Source organism: Mytilus californianus, unplaced genomic scaffold (genome assembly GCF_021869535.1).
Source record: "Mytilus californianus isolate M0D057914Y unplaced genomic scaffold, xbMytCali1.0.p SCAF_11, whole genome shotgun sequence".
NCBI lineage: Eukaryota > Metazoa > Mollusca > Bivalvia > Mytilida > Mytilidae > Mytilus > Mytilus californianus.
In genome coordinates, this window is record NW_026262593.1 from 1,296,960 (window position 1) to 1,314,907 (window position 17,948).

General features: G+C 32.2%; 1 protein-coding gene across 1 annotated transcript; it reads left to right on the top strand.

Moving 5' to 3' along the window:
• Positions 1 to 15,172: 15,172 nt before the first annotated feature.
• LOC127720932 (keratin-associated protein 6-2-like) lies at positions 15,173 to 17,358 on the top strand. Its single transcript, XM_052227667.1, has 2 exons — positions 15,173 to 15,958; positions 17,204 to 17,358. The coding sequence occupies exon 1, from the start codon at positions 15,178 to 15,180 to the stop codon at positions 15,955 to 15,957; it is 780 nt and encodes a 259-aa protein (XP_052083627.1). The 5' UTR covers positions 15,173 to 15,177; the 3' UTR covers position 15,958; positions 17,204 to 17,358.
• The last annotated feature ends 590 nt before the right edge of the window (positions 17,359 to 17,948 follow it).

The window sequence follows — 17,948 nt, forward strand, 5'->3', positions numbered from 1 at the left end:
AAGTCAACATTTCACCATTTTCTGTCTTTACTTGAAATATAAATATAAATATTCTTCATAAGATTTTGACAATCTAGTCAGTGTTTTTTTTTCATTAATCATGTTCAGATACAGTTAAAGGAATGTAATATGAAGTTATGATTTTTTTTTATTAATTTTCCATTTTTTTTAAATTTAGAATAGACCCATAATCTGTTGTCATTTTGAAGATTAATTTTCATTAGAAATGAATATTCTTAGTAATTTTCACATTTATTTTGATAAAATGTCATTTAATGATAAAAGGAAATTTCCTAAATATTTAAAAGAAATTCTTAATAGAATATTCATTAGGCAAAGACAATTTGGAAAAAGAACCCTCCTTTTTATACGCCCGTTTATGAGAGGTACAAATGTATTATGGTATACCGTTGTCCATCTGTCTGTCCGTCCGTCATAGATAACCACAGACCTTTGATTACAGCAATCCTAGTTCAGATAACTTGCACAAGGAGAGTTTGAATTCTCAACCTGAATGCAGACTTACTTGTGCATTTACTTTATATTTTTGCTCTCATACTGATATTTTGTTTGTAATTATGACGTTTACTTACATTTAATATCATAAAATATATATTAATATCTATTAAACAGATTGATATGTTATTATAGTGATGAATTTAACTTTAACATGTTAAGATACTGAAGTAAATGAATAAATAAATAGAAAAATTTCTTTGAACATATGTTGCTGTATATGATTATGACCTTTTCTTATCAGACATATCATATAAAGTCATTAAAATAAATTATTTATTTACATCAAAAGTCTAAATTTTTTTGTTTTTTTTTATTGAAGCTTATATACATACTTTTGATTATTTAAGATTAAAATAAGAATAATTTCAATTTCAAAAAAATCCGGTATACATTATGGGATTTTCTCATGATTGAAGGCTTTAGTGTAGCATAAAATTGCTTTTATCCACTCCATTTGATTTTTTGGGGATAGTTGTCTCATTGGCAATTATTTCACATCTGATTAGTTTTACATTAGTGAAATTAGAAACATTCAATTTAAATTAAAACTTGGACCACATAAGAATCAGTAGACAATTAAAATGTAAATTATAATTTCATATGACAACTCTAGAGAAGTTGGGAAATTATTTTCATTTAATATCATATGCATAAATTATATATTTACAGATACATATAACAATAGAAATAAGGAATAAAGAAGAGCAGGAAACATTTCCATTTTGAGGATTTATAGAACAGAGGACTTTTTGACTTGTTTTTACTTTAACTTAGACTTTTTAACAATAATAATGCTTCTTAAATTTTAAACTTTATTGTTATGTGTTTGTTTTTTTTTAACTTTCAAAGTATTTAAGTTGTATTAAATTTTGTCTATTTGATTGAAGCTTATTTACTTAAAATTATTTAAGATATTATTTACATATGTTTCATTTGAACATTATTTTTATGCATTTGTATTTATTTATCTTTTAATAAACTTTTTTTTTCTTAACATTTTTATATTTTTATATATAGAAAGTGAAACACCATAATCATTTTATATTGATGACATGGGGTAGATGTACATGAGACAATGCTGCTGCTGCAATACAATACAACATTCATAGATGCAAAGCAAGCACATTAGCCATATACATGTATGTACTGTAGTATTTGAGACATAAAAAAATATCAAAGATGTAAAAGGTCTACTTTAATGATTTATTAGGTGTGAAGGACTTAAACGGAGTGGTTTTAGAATCGTTCACTTCTCCCAGAGGTATCCTTGATGTCTCTCTAGTGGCCTCTCATGACATCGACTTTTCAATGTTATATGCTTCCAGGGAGATTTTGAAGTGTGGTGACCCCTGCACCTAAATAAATCATTTTCAGCAGATACATATCTCTGTTTTCAGACTATTTGATGAAAAGTTTAAACTAATATTCAAATTAGAAAAATGAAAACTGAGCAACTTGAACCCACAAAATACAGATGATCTCAGGTGCTCCGGAAGAGTAAGCAGATCCTGCTCCATGTGTAGTATTTAGAATGAGATGCCTAGGTGCCCTTTTCCTATATGTAATCACATGATTTTGCAAATTATTGTGTGCTTTTATTATTGCAAATTTGAAGAATGGAATAAAATGTGTAAAAAGTATTGCTTTTGCAGAAAAATCAGCACACAGATATAGGAATGGTATATATGTATCTGATTTAAGTATAGATCCTGTGTCCAAGCTTTGTTTTCTTGTAATAAGCTTGGACATAGGATTTGCATTTTAATCAGATTAAAAGGTATCAGAATGCAATTTATTATTTTGATACTCACCCACTCACATTATTGCAGTAATAAAAACTTTGCTATCCTTTCTGAATTTACAGTACCTAAAATTTCCATCATGATAGACCTCGAAAAAGATTAGTGTGAAATAAAAGTTGTGGGTCGAAAAATTAATATCAACGCAACAAAACAGGATCACCAAAAATCAGAGTGAGACATTCATATGCCATCTTCAAAGCAGACCTCAGAAGCAATATAGCTTTTTTTAATGCTCTTATTGGTCATATAGCTCTCACTTGTATTAAGACTTGTATGTACTAGGCATTGAGCATACCTGTTGACGGTTAATCCAGGAAAGCCCTTGGATGCATTCAATTTAAAATATTTTTTTTTCATTTTCAATGAAGGAATAGTGTAATAAATGAATGCTATATTTGAAAAATACCATTGTTAATGTTAATTTCTTCAGGAGCAGCATATCTGGGTTGAACTATTTTTTTGGGGAAAAAGTTGTTTTTAAAAGAAACCTATAATGACATGATTGACAATTGATAGAGGATGATAATTATAGGAGGTAACAGTTTTAGCCTTCAACAATTTGCAAACCAATTTGTCAAGTATAAAGGACCTTATAAAACAGCATGTGAGAAAAATTCTAAATCCAGAACTAATGATAAAATAAATACAGCTACTATATATATATGGAAGAACAACAAATTTGATGAATGGCCACTAAACTTTTTCAAAACATTTCTTTAAGAACATGCACACACTTTGAAAACACAATGACAAATATTTGTTACCAGGGCCCAGACACACTTAAACATGAATGGTTAGTGTACAACAGGTTCCTTGATAAGGACAGGCAAAATACAAATGTTTGTGTGTTAACTTCCCACTTGCATAGTAGTTTTATTTATACAATAAGAACAAAGACAAAAAATCAAGTGAAAATTATTGAATCATCAGATTTTCATGTCACAGTGGCAGGCAGGCAATATTTGTTGATTGATACTTTTAATATTTTTAAAATTTACAAGATGACACCAGAGATATATAAATACATGTCTCTGTTGACACATTTCAGGTAAATATTTACAGAAACAAAGAATGACTGTAATCATTAGACTAAAAAAAATGGCTTAAAACAGACATTAGCTGAGTGTTTACACTTTGCATTTGTGCAAGCTTTTCATTCAGACAATATTTTTTGCCCAACTGAAATTTCTTGAAAGTGGGGAAAAGGGGGGGGGGGGGGGGGGGCTTCCAGACAACTGAAGTCATTTATATGGAAAAATTCATTCATAGAATAAACCAGTTTCAATGTTCTACATAAATCTGTTATACACTGCAGCATTATTAAACAAATAATTAAATAAATGCAGAAAATTATTGAAACAAGGAGTCTGAGCAACATGAAAAAAATCAACAAATGACGGAGTAAAGCCTTCAACCTATCAACATTTTTATGTTAAACATATTAAAATTCCAGGAAACATCATCACACTTCATTGTCTGAATCAATTTCGTGGTTAAAAACTGGTAAAATTGACATCATTTGCTCCATTTTGCAATGAAATAACGCCAAAAACGTTAGAAAAATGTTGAATTTTGACCTCCGGTTGAGGTATTTATTATGTAAACAAGACTCGAAGTGACGGGGAATTCTTTACATAGTCATGTGCCCATGTGTTTCTGGGTCACATTTATTTATATCTAAACCAATGAAAAGCTTTAGGATGCAATTGTGTCAGTTATTTTCAGACGGGGGTATTACCCGCGGTTTTTTGGAAACCAACGGAGGCAGTCTTTTGATTTATCATATTTCAATAACGAAGCACTTATTTTAATATATTTTTGGCAGTCGTGTGACAAAATCTATTCTGATGAAGATTAAACCGCAAATACTGTTGGATGATAAGTCGTTTTGATAAATTTATTGTCTGAATCATATGCTACGTTTTTGTTTACACGCTGATTACAGCGCCACCTCGAAATTTTTAGATTATGTCCCCTTTCCCGCGTGACCACCGGAACGAACTCTTCAATGTCACTGGCTTTCCCACTGCGATTACACTTGCTTTAAATAATTAGAGATTTTCTAAATCAACATTTGTATATAAAACAAAATTTGATGCTAATACAATAGTAATAGTTTAAGTGTTCTGTAATATGTTCTATTTTCTATCATGGGAAATGGTAGTTGTTTTCCACTTGTTCCGTAGACTGATAGGGTTTGATTTTGTCAGTTTTTAATGACATCCATTTTCTCTAATTTGCCTTGGAGTTCGGTATTTTTTTTTAACTTTTTATTATTTTCTTAAAATGTCCTGTAAAAAGTCAGGAATATGGCAATTGTTATCACATAGTCCGTTTTTATGCAGATTGGCGTTTGTTTTTGTAGCAGTTCAGTGTTTCTGTTGTTCTGTTTTGTTTCCTCTTGTAGTTGATGTGTTTGTGACCCGGATTTGTTTCAGTTAAATCGATTTATGACTATTGAACAACGGTAAACTACTATTGGCGTATTGCCTTTATTTATACATGATAGAAGTTCACCTATTGTAAATATGTGCACACTTTTGTTTTTTCTCCTTTTAAACTTTTATATATATTTGCTTGTTCATCTCTTTTAATAAGTTCCCTAAACAAATTCATTTTTCATCTTGCATTCTTGTCTTTACATTTTTTTTCTTTTATTTTTTGTAAATCCATGTATTGTTTACAAAATCACTTCTTTAGCGGAGGAATCGCTTTTGCGCTTCATTTTTTTTTAGTTTAAGAACTTGATCTGCTACGTTGTCATTGTCATTTGATAAGAACTTAGACTGATCGTCTGCCTCTCTTTAATTATATGCATTTTAAATTATAGTACCAGATTTAATTGTTGGTTTTATGGTAGGATTCCCACTTAATTCAAGCTGAAAAGCACATAATTTCGTACCGGATCCTGATCTGTTGTGATGGTCTTTTGTTCGTTTCAGAGCAGTTACTTAGGTTTTCCATTTACCCTTTACATGTTCTTAGGTGAACTATCTATAAGTATCTAATTGTTCTGATATACTAATCCACATTCTCTTTTTTATATTCCCCCCCCCACCCCCCCTTTTGAGTGGCATCATCACTTTTTATTTCAGCAAGCAGAATGTGTGTTGCCTGTTCGTTCCATACTTCCCAAGAAGATATATACGGCATGGAATCTTTAGTAGAGTATTCTGTTGAAAGTGTCTCGCTTTCAATTCCTGCAAAAAATTAAAATAATTAAGAAAATGATCATTATATCGTATTTGACAGGCAACAGATGGACATTTGAGTGTTTATTAGGCCCTTTAACAGCTACAATTTTATTGGAATCAGACATAAAGTGTTTATTAGGCCCTTTAACAACATCAATAACTCAGACATGGGTAGAAAATAATTTCACTAACATATTATAACACAGAGTGTTTATTAGGCCCTTTAACAGCTACAATTTCATTGAAAGCAGACACTGAGTGTTTATTAGGCCCTTTAACAGCAATCATCAGCTCAGTAGTCAGTACTTCTGTACTGACATGATTTATAACATACCTTTCTAAAACTGTCCGTTTATCAATTTTGAAATTAAAAGAAACTTACGTTTCAAATCCCTCAGACAAAATTGACCTTAGATAAATTTGGCTATTTTTAGGGGTTTTTTTTTGGTCATATAGCTCTTCAACTGATTAGGTTATTATACATTCTTGGCTTTCAAATATTCCGCTTTGAACGTTCCTGATTATGGTAAATCCAGAGAAGCGCTTCGGACGCATGAATTTTATACCGTGTTGTTTTCATTTTTTCTACAATTTCATAGAAATCAGACATGGAGTGTTTATTAGGCCTTTAAACAGCTTCAATTTCATTGAAATCAGGCATGGGTAGAAAATAATTTCACTTACATATTATAACATGGAGTGTTTATCAGGCCCTTTAACAGCTATAATTTCATTAAAATCAGAGATGGAGTGTTTATTTAGCCCTTTAACAGCTACAATTTAATCAAACATGGGTAGAAACTGATTTCATTAAAATCAGACATGGATAGAAAATGATTTCACATACATATTTTTTCCTTGTTATTTTAAGTATGGATTCTTTAATTAACACTCTGTTTTGGCCAAGGGAGTGTTTATAAGATCCTGTTATGAGACCCTTTAACAGCTATAATCAACGAAATCAGAAGGGTTAGCTAGATATAATACCAGGTTAAACCCACAATTTTCTTCAGCGAATGCTTGTACTACAACTAAGACGAGTACAGACCAACAATAAACTTGCAAAAGACTTCATATGGAGGTGTCGATGCATTTTCGTTTAAAGAAGGCTTATTAGAAATAAAAACTAAAATGTAGCCAAGAGACACAGATACGGCCCTTATCCCTTACATACTGCAGACAGGAAACTCATTAGTTATTTCGAAAGGAAAGATTGGGAAACCTAGTTTTTAACAGTAAATGCTGTTAGATCCTATCCAACTATATTTTTGGAACCCGGAGGCCTCCAGTCGAGGTACTGTTTGCAGTATCCAGGGCCATAACTTCTCTCCAACAAATAAGAAATGTAAGGAAATTATTAAAATCGAACAGTGCAGTTTCTAAAAAAAATAATAACCACTTATTTGAGCGAGAATGTAATTGAAAGACTGTGTGGCTGTTTCAGCATGGATTAGCAAATATCACCGTATTCAATAGAAAATAATTTCACTAACATATTATTACATGGAGTGTTTATCAGGCCCTTAACAGCTATAATTTCATTAAAATCAGACATGGAGTGTTTATTTAGCCCTTTAACAGCTACAATTTAATCAAACATGGGTAGAAACTGATTTCATTAAAATCAGACATGGATAGAAAATGATTTCACATACATATTTTTTCCCTGTTATTTTAAGTATGGAATCTTTAATTAACACTCTGTTTTGGCCAAGGGAGTGTTTATAAGATCCTGTTATTAGACCCTTTAACAGCTATAATCAACGAAATTAGAAGGGTTAGCTAGATATAATACCAGGTTAAACCCACAATTTTCTACAACTAAGACGAGTACAGACCAACAATAAACTTGCAAAAGACTTCATATGGAGGTGTCGATGCATTTTCGTTTAAAGAAGGCTTATTAGAAATAAAAACTAAAATGTAGCCAAGAGACACAGATACGGCCCTTATCCCTTACATACTGCAGACAGAAAACGCATTAGTTATTTCGAAAGGAAAGATTGGGAAACCTAGTTTTTAACAGTAAATGTTGTTAGATCCTATCCAACTATATTTTTGGAACCCGGAGGCCTCCAGTCGAGGTACTGTTTGCAGTATCCAGGGCCATAACTTCTCTCCAACAAATAAGAAATGTAAGGAAATTATTAAAATCGAACAGTGCAGTTACTAAAAAAAATAATAACCACTTATTTGAGCGAGAATGTAATTGAAAAACTGTGTGGCTGTTTTAGCATGGATTAGCAAATATCACCGTATTGGTAATGTCCGATCAGACCATATTCATAAAGTAATATTATTAAGCAGACAACTGTCAGGAGTACACAATTTAAAAAATAACTACAAAAAAATCAATAATGGAAAAAGAAACAGATCATCAACAAGGTCATTAACATGGTGACTGACTAGGTCAACTTAAAACACAAGTACATACATAAATAAGATAAAAGAGGGACGAAAGATACCAAAGAGACAGTCAAACTCATAGATCGAAAACAAACTGACAACGCCATGGCCAAAAATAAAAAAACAAACAGACAAATAATAGTACAGATGACACAACATAGAAAACCAAAGACTAAGCAACACGAACCCCACCAAAAATTGGGGGTGATCTTAGGTGCTCCGGAAATTACTGTCGTGTGACGCCAAAAAGTTTAAAATAAGACATTAAATTTTCTTTTTCGTGACATATGAGACATACTGGATAACACTTCATTTAATCTCTGGTGGAGAGTTGTCTCATTGGCAATCAAACCATATTTTTTTTTTTTTTAAATTTTTGAATACCAGCGACACTATCATCTATAACATTTAATATTAAGGCACTAATAGCAAATATATCAATTTTTACGTTTGTTCTGTCTGTCCGTCAATGTATATTTTTATCCAAATCTGTCTTTGTGTTTCTGTTATTTAATTGCTTGCTGTCTACTTGTATCTAAAGATTTATTCACATCTTCTATTCGTAATAATTCTTTTTAAATTTCTGAAGTATCTTATGATGTATTTTTGCTTTTTTTATGCCTGTTTGAAATTATTTTTGAATATGAACCAAAAATTGCACACTGACTGAAAAATTGTCTACACAAGAAAGTTCAGACAATTATTGATTCGGCTACTAATAACAAAGTTCATAATTTGAGAGTGATGGTTGATAAAAACTGTTATATATAATGACCCTGTTGACTAAACCGGAAACAAATTACTAGAATTACGTCGTCTGAAATGCTTAGCAACCTTTATAAACGGCGACTTATTGATGACAAATATTGTATCTGACACAATATAAATTTTACATGAGTTATGGAAAAAAATTAGAAATACAAAGCTCTCTCACTCTATCTCACGCTCTGACGCTCGCTCGCTCTCTCTCTCTCTCTCTCTCTCTCTCTCTCTCTCTCTCTCTCTCTCTCTCATTTTGGATCTAGTTAATCAATAAAAGGAACAACACCGGGTTCGAAGATAGGGCAAGCGTCGTCTCCTGCTATGCATGCACTATATTTTAAGCTAAACTCAACTCAAACGTAATAATTCTTAACCGTTTGCCTGGCTGTCTTTTAATTTAACACATAGTCATGCATAATACTATTTCATACAAATATGAATGACGCAACAGCATTTTAAATGGTTTCTTTTAAATTGTTCTTTCAAAATTTTTAATTAGTAGTTAGAGAATTGATAATATGAATGACAACAAAGGTCAAAGATGATGCAATCATGATGCATTATTATAAATGGCTCGACTATGAGGTATGTAATCAGTCGTTTTTCGGTATAAAAGCTGGAACATTTTACGGTATAAAAGCCGGAACATTTTACGTTATAAAAACCCATTTTGTTTTAGTTTTGAGGTAGACTTTTTCAACAAATTGTCGGCATTCCTACGGGAACGAACTGTGCGCCTCTTCTTGCCAAATCCTTCTTATTTTCATACGAGTCAGAGTTCCTTAGGACACTTGTCAAAAACAAGAAGATAAAAAAAGCAAGATTATTTAATTTTACTTTCAGATATAATGATGATGTTTTTTCCATTAACAATCCAAACTTTTCTGATTGGTTTCCATCCTCCAGAACTAGAAATTAAAGAAACAACAGACACGGCTTCCTCCGTCTCATTTTTAGACTTATATCTCGAATTTGACATAAGTGGTCATCTCAGTACCAGAATCGAATGACAAACGAAACGATTTTAATTTTGAAATTATCAATTTCCCTCACCTTAGTAGCAATATACCAAATTCACCTACATATAGGATATTCATTTCCCAACTCATTCGGTATTCAACAGCTTGCAACTGCTACTCAGACTTTATAAAACGTCTCCAGTGTCTGAGCAGAAAGTTGATGAGCCAAGGTTATGTAAAAAAACGTCTCATCCTTTTTGCTACATAAGTACATCGGAAGTTACCAAGACCTTGTTGATAAATATTCCGTATCAACTTCACAAATAATACATGATGGTCTTGAAGTATAGATTCTAAATACTGACGTTGTTTATCCTCTTAATGACGGGTTATAGTGTTCTTTAATTTTTCTTTGTAAATTATCAACCTTTACTGTTTAGTCCATTTTTGGAAATATCCTTTTTGCGTGGCTCGGTACTTATAGATCCCATCCTTGTGTTATTGTGCTATGGTAATTTTTTGTATTGCTGTCTTTCATTTTTGCTAATGTGCTTTGTCTATATGCCATTTTGTTTTCTTTCTTGACATATTTTTTTGTTTTTATAGTGATTGAGAGTGTGGCATTTTTGCCTATTATGTCTGTTTGCTTTGTTCGCACATTGTTGTCAATATAATGGAATTTTATGCGACTGTCATACAAATGAGAGGTTTAGCTAGTTATAAAATCAGGTTTAATCCATAATTTTCTAGATAAGAAAATGCCTGTACCAAGTCAGGAATATGACAGTTGTTTTCCATGCGTTTGATGTGTTTGAGTTTTTATTTTGCCATTTGACAAGGGACTTTCCGATTGAATTTTCCTTGGAGTTCAGTATTTTTGTTATTCTACCTTTCATAATTGTTATAACAGCAGTCCCTTCCTCTTTTCAGTAATTGTGACATCCCCGAATTGAATTTTTATTGAGTTTGTATTTTTCATAAACAACTTGTCGAGAACAGTTGCGGAGCCTCTCACCTCTCTGCAAGTTTAAAACGGCCCGGCCCCTAGCACTATATTGAGCGGAATTCTTTGCAAAATAATCCGGATAGACTTTGTAAGATGTAACACCACCAAATGTGACCCATTTAAAAAGAACAAATTGGAAAGTAGAACAAATTCTAAACAAATTAGTACCCACGCATGTTTTGTCTCGTTTCCGCATCAAGGTTATACCTGATAACAAAAGTAACATATGAGGTTTATCTTAGCAATGAACTGTCGGAAGCAAAATTCAAACAAAGTAAACGACTAAAATTTCAAGAAAAGGAAATGAAGAAGTCATTTACGATGGCAACAAAGAACATAACCACATCAACAAATAACACAAAAACAACTAAGTTACAATTTTGTGTTGAATGCGATGATAGTTTTCTGATGTCTTGTCGCGAAAATCAGAGAGACATGTTGTCTTACACTAAACTGTTGAATGCGATAAAATTTGGTTAGTTTTCTAACGTCTCACATAAAGTGTTGAATGCGATGAAACTGAGATAATTTTCTGACGTCTTACCACTCAAATCAGAGGGACATCCAAATACCTCTCTCGAAATATCGTCTACTTTGAAAGTACTTTCATTCGTATTATTATTTGATGAATATTGTCAGTAATGAAAGGCATACAAGTAAGTATAAAGGAACACCTTTTTTTGCAATGTCCCAATTTTTTTTTCTTCAGAAAACTAAAATCCATGAATTTAAGTACCCACGAACATGTAACTTTCGCTCAATCCACGAAAATTGATATCCACACGAGTGAAATTATAAATAAAAATCACAGTATATTGCTTGATCTTGAACATATCGTCTATATTACTTGAATTTGAACATACTGTGGATTCATTTATTTTCGTTGGTACCAATTTTCGTGGATTGATGAAAACCTGCATTTTCGTGGATATTTGATTTCGTGGTTTTGCCAAAATCTGCATACAACGCTAAAGAAAACTTGCAATTCGTTGAACATTTGATTTCGTGGTTCACCTGTACCGAAATTCACGAAAATTGGTACCCAACGAATAATAATGAATCCACAGTATCGTCTTTATAACTTGACTTTGAAGATACTCATAACGGATTTAAAAAAACAGTATATTCAACGAACGATACGTTATAGTTGTACTTTTTGTTAATTTCAGCATTTTTCAGATGTGGTACCTGTTGACAAATTTATTATTGTTACAATTCCTATTTTAGTTCCTTGCTAATGACAAATTGCCCATATCTGTTATTCATTTTAACATTATTTTTTTTAAATAATGTTTTGTTAAGATAACCAAACACTACACACTCGAGTCATGGCATATAATAGAAAATTATTCATTTTACAGTTAAGAAACACGCATTGACAGTAAGGGAATATTCCAAGTGGTAATTGGTCAATTATGTTTTCAAAGAGACGTATTGTGATACTTATGTTGATAAATCCGGAAACAAAATACAAATGTATCAGCATTTACTTATCTATATATTTTGCTGGTATAAAGCAATGTCCTATCTATAACGGTTTGCCTGGCTGAGTTTCAACTTAATAAGAAATCATGCAAGGTCTTGTTTCATGTAAACACAAATGATGCAACCAGCATAATTATTATATGTCATAGTTTCTTAAGTATTTCTTAATCAAATTCCGTAATAGTTGGAGAATAGATCATGTGAATGACAACATAGGTCAAAGGTGATGCAATCATGATGCATTATTATGAATGGATTGACTTTGTGGTTTGTAATCAGTCTTTTTTCGATTGAAACTTTAAGTATAAAAGAAAGAATAGTTTACAGACTCAGTTCATATTCACCTCCTTACGTAAGGTAAGTTTTTTCCGACTCTAAAAGAAATATTTGTGTACTATTGTAAGTTAAAAAATTAGATATTATTTTGCATGTAGGTATTGTTTTTTATGATTTTTAAAAGGATTTGTTAATTAAATTGTATATGAAATATTTGAAATCTCTGAAATACTGTAGTTACTGAACAACAGCGTTTAAAACATTGTGTATATATTAACGGGCCCTGAACAGTCTATTCAACTATATGCATTCTCTTTGTTCAATTTTAAATTTGATAATACTTTGAACGACAAACGACAAATTTATTTTACTCGCGTAGTGGTATTAACCATATGTGGATTCTTAAAAATTCTAAAGAACTTCTGGACAATTTTAAATCTCGGTCTATTTCTGAAATTAGTTCTAACATAATCTTTGATTTTTAACCCTGTATACCAACATTCCCCATGTGAAATCATAAAATTGTTTTGAATAAACATTGAACGACAAAATTTCTTCTTATGTGACGTCAGACACGCGAAGCAATGAATGTGGTTTTTAATTTGATAGATGCTTTTGTGCTTTTTTGTAAATGATTGTTTGTTTTGATATTGTAACACAGTGATGACTGCTGTACCCATATTTTGACTATTTTATTTATTATGTCTGTCTTGTTCACACATCGTTGTAAATATAACGGAATTTGATGAGACTGTCGTACAAGTGAGAGGTTTAGCGCTATAAAACCAGGTTCAATCCACCATTTTCTACATATGAAAATGCCTGTACCAAGTCAGGATTATGACAGTTGTTGTCCATTCGTTTGATGTGTTTTGTCATTTGATTTTGCCATGTGATTAGGGACTTTCCGATTGAATTTTCCTCCGAGTTCAGTATTTTTGTGATTATATTTTTTAGAACTCTTGAAATTGCTTGAAAGTTTATTTTAACAATTTTCATAATGCACTCGCAGCCTTTAAGTATCACAGAACGTTTTCACACGAATGCGTAATACGCATTGATGAAACTGATTTTGTATAAACACTGATTTAGACAGATATCTCCCCAAACGTATGCTAGCCCCTGAAAGTAAACACTTAACGACACGTATAAGGACTGTGACGAGATTTCTGCACCTAAAATATCACTAGCCATGACTACTAACGGAGGAAGTTTTACGACTACCAATAATATGAACGGTACCAATTTTATTGCTAAGATTTAATCATATAAATCTTGATGCTTTACATATAATCCGAAAAGATATTAACAAACAATGAACATGTTTTTCTTATCTTGAATCATGTTCATGTTTAAATATCTTGGTAACAATATGTAGTTTAGTATTTTTTTGGTGACAATCAACGGAAAATACCGGTTAAAGTCGTCAAAAAATGCAGAGTGATGACAGATTTTTTTTTTTTTTTTTTTTTGTTCTGTTATTTTTATTCACAATTTTTATTTACTCGGAACATTTGACTTATTGTATAGATACTTTTATATTGTTGATAAGTGTGTTACTATAGATGTCTTTGGGTTTATTTTGTCATGATGTTGCTGTCTCATTGACGTAAATTCGAGATCTCTTAGTTTTTAGGTTTTTCCAATGTCGTTTACAGTTCCTCTTGATCATTCTTGAGTTTTTCCAATGACCTTGTCAGTTCCTTTCGAGCAGTCTTTAGGTTTTTCCAATGACATTGTCAGTTCCTCTCGATCAATCTTTATTTTTTCCAATAGCAATGTCAATTCCTCTCATTCAGTTTTTAGGATTTTCAAATGGCGTTGTCAGTTCATCTCGATCAGTCTTTAGGTTTTTCCAATGGCTTTGTCAGCTTCTTATCAGTTACCCCCTTTGTATTATCTTCTATAGATATTACAAACTTAAAACTATCTATGATACTCAGTCACCAATTGTTCTATTGATGATCATTTGCAAAGAACCCCTAGTTATTCAATATATTAAAGGAAATTATTTTACAATATTTCTCATTTTCACTGAGTTTTTGTTAGGGACGGGTGTCGCTTGTCTTCCAAGAACGTTTGTGATTTGCTATAAGATAGATTGAGAAAGAGAAAAAACAATTAACTTTGATAAAACATTATATATTTTTATTATATATTTAGTAGTAAAAACTAGTAAATAATATTTTTAATGCAGGTAAGGCTATCGATCTCAGTCACGGTTGGAACGGCTTGATCAGACCCCGAAGTATATGATAAAGTATATATGATATAGCCTTTCAATATCACAGTGTATCAACCATAAAAAGCGACATTGATTTATGCAGAGGTCGGGTGATTTCGAAATTGACATATCGTTTTAACATTTGTCTGTTGTTAAAGACAGCATGTTAATATCTTCATGTCTTATTCTATTTTTCGTTTCGTTGCTGTCTCATTAATTTTCTACGCCTCTTTTCATCATAACAAATGCAAGATACCTAAATTGATGCAATGCGTTTTAAATGATATAGTATGATGCATCGGTATTTGCAGAACAAGATTTTTATAACGGAACAATCCGTTTTACTATTTCATGCTTTGGGTGTATCATTTGTTTAGTACAAGGCAATACATTTATTTACTTTTTCATATTATTGACTTTCCATTAACTTAGAAAGCGGGGAGCAGATATGAAATAAACTGTTGTAAAGTCTTTTCTGCACAACTAAATACATTAATAACCAACGATGTTTTTTTCCTTTGCAGTACAGAAAATCCGTATCAAAATGTATTTCACTTTCGCCGTCATTTTGCTGACTGCCTTCAGTTCTGCCTATAGTTCTGGCAAAGGTTCATATGGATATGGAAACGGATATGGCTCTGGGTATGGATCCGGACTTGGCTCTGCAATTCTTGTAGGAGGTGTTGGAAGTGGATATGGTGGATATGGAATCGGATCCGGTCTAGGTTCTTTAGCTGTTCTAGGAGGTGGATCCGGTGCTGGATATGGACTAGTAGGTAAAGGCGGATACGGTCCAGGACCACTTATTGTTGGTGGTGGATACGGCTCTGGATACGGTCTTGGTTCTGGACTCCTTCTAGAAGGTGGTGGTAGTGGATATGGTGGATATGGAATCGGATCCGGTGTAGGTACTTTAGCTGTTGTAGGAAGCGGATCCGGTGTTGGATATGGACCAGTAGGTAAAGGAGGATACGGTCCAGGACCACTTCTTGCTAGTGGTGGATATGGCCTTGGATATGGATCTGGGTATGGATCTGGAGTTGGTTCTGCAGTCCTTGTTGGAAGTGGATATGGACCAGTTTCTGGAGGTTATGGCTCTGGAATCGGTTTAGGTTCAGTTGTTGTAGGAAGCAGATCTGGTGCTGGATATGGACCAGTCAAAGGAGGAATTGGGTACGGTCCAGGACCAGTTGTTGTTAGCGGTGGTTACGGCGGTGGTTACGGCACTGGATACGGACCAGTTTCAGTCGGAGCAGTCCCAGTTTCAGTTGGATCTGTCGGTGTTAGAGGTGGTTACGGTTATGGAAAAGGATCAGCATACTAAGGTATGCATCCTTATAAAAACACAATACAAAATCATACAATTGTGACTTAGTCTCAATGATTAACAATATGATGTACGTCTTTACTATGCTATGGTCAATGATTGACATTACGATGTAAAACTGTAACGTCCATTCTCTTAATGGTTGACAATATTATAAATGTAAACTTCAGTAACAGTTTTAAAAAATTAATGGTGCAAAAATATGGTTTGTTTTTTCTTAAAATCATATCAAAATGGGTAACTATTACCGTGAAAAAAATATTATCTTGTAAATTGCATTGAACACGTTAGTTGCAACGATTTGCAAATGTCAATTGTCAAAAGGAGAGAAAAAAAAATCTGTAATGACTCTATTTCTGATTAGATAGTGTCTGTCTTTTATTAATTCCATATTGACGGTCGTCGCACAGTCGAGCGTTTAAAGCTATTTCAAATGTCTGACTTAGGATATCGGATATACATTTCCCAACTCAGTATTCATGAGCTTGCAGCTACTACTCAGACTTCAAAGAACGTCACCAGTATCTGCACAGAAAGTTGATGAGCCAGGGTTATGTCAAAGAACGTCTCGTCCTTTTTTCTAAAACAGTTCATTGAAAAATACCAAGACTTTGTTGATAAATATTCCGTATCAACTTCACAAATAATTCATGATGATCTTGAAGTATATATTCTAGTTACTAACGTTGTTTATCATCTTAATTACGTATTATACTGTTCTTTTTTTTTTGTTTTGTTTTGTCCTTGTACATTCTAACCTTTACTGTTTAGTTTAATGTTTAGTCTATTTTTTGGTTATATACTTTTGGCGTTGCTCGGTACTTATAAATCCCGCCATTGCGTTATTGTTCTATGATCAGTAATGTATTCTCGTCTTTCATCTTTGCTTATGGTCTTTGTCTATAGAGTGTCTATATGCCATTTTGTTTTTTTCATTGTTGAAATAGTTATTTCTTTTTATCATGATTAAGATTGCATTACAATGTTGACGGCTGTACCCCAAATTTTTACATTTTTACCTATGTCTGTTTGTTTTGCTCACACATTGTTGTCAATATAACGGAATTTTACTTTATTAAAAAAATTTTCGTTTTGAATTTTCATTTGAGTGCGGTATTTTTGTCATTTACGTTTTAAAACATTTTACAAGTACTCAGTAATATAATGGACAGAAATACGGTAATGTCAATACATACAAACAAAGACCTTTCATATTTAATATTATTGTGTTTTGTATTTTCAGGTGAAGTGAATATTAACAAAGTCCCCGAAGATGATGAATCCATAGCATTATTAAATTCAGACTACGGTCCTTGATTTGTGTAAACTACCCTCATACAGTAGTCAAGGCTGTGTCACATATACATACTTATATAGATAAAGGTCATTAATAAAGATTTGCCCCGCAACAATTATATTTTTTTTATCTCTTTTATATTTATTAATTATAGTATTTAGCATTAATTAAAAGAGATGTTAAAAGGTCTCCACAGCACTACAAAAACACAAAAGACATTTAGTTGTTAAAAGTGCGGTCTTCAACTAGTGATAAACTTTAAGATCTTATGTTAAGATCTAAATCGCTCCATAGTTTATTTTAATAGAGTAAAAATGTATGAATATTTTCAAAGGAAATCAAAGTTTCGAATAATTTTAACAGAGTCTATTTAAAAAAATATCAAGCTGATAAGCTGATAAAACAAATAGGCATAGAAGGTATAGCCAAAACCAGTACAAGGAATTTAATCAGAATAATTTCGAAAGCAAGTTGGACATTTCACTGGTTTTAAGCACAACACTACCAATAAATTGATCTGTGTCTCAACTCACTACTACATGTATTAACGTTATAATATCTTTACATACCAGTCATCCTATCTATACATCTACCGATAATGTCATACGATCGATTGTGACATTTTGAATGAATGTGTATTTGCATGGTGGATGATGCGTGTATAGCAAGACACGGTCACAATACCAAGGTC

What these genes read in the sequence shown, in the direction of transcription:
- LOC127720932 (XM_052227667.1), top strand. Translation starts at nt 15,178, where the DNA reads ATGTATTTCACTTTCGCCGTCATTTTGCTGACTGCCTTCAGTTCTGCC.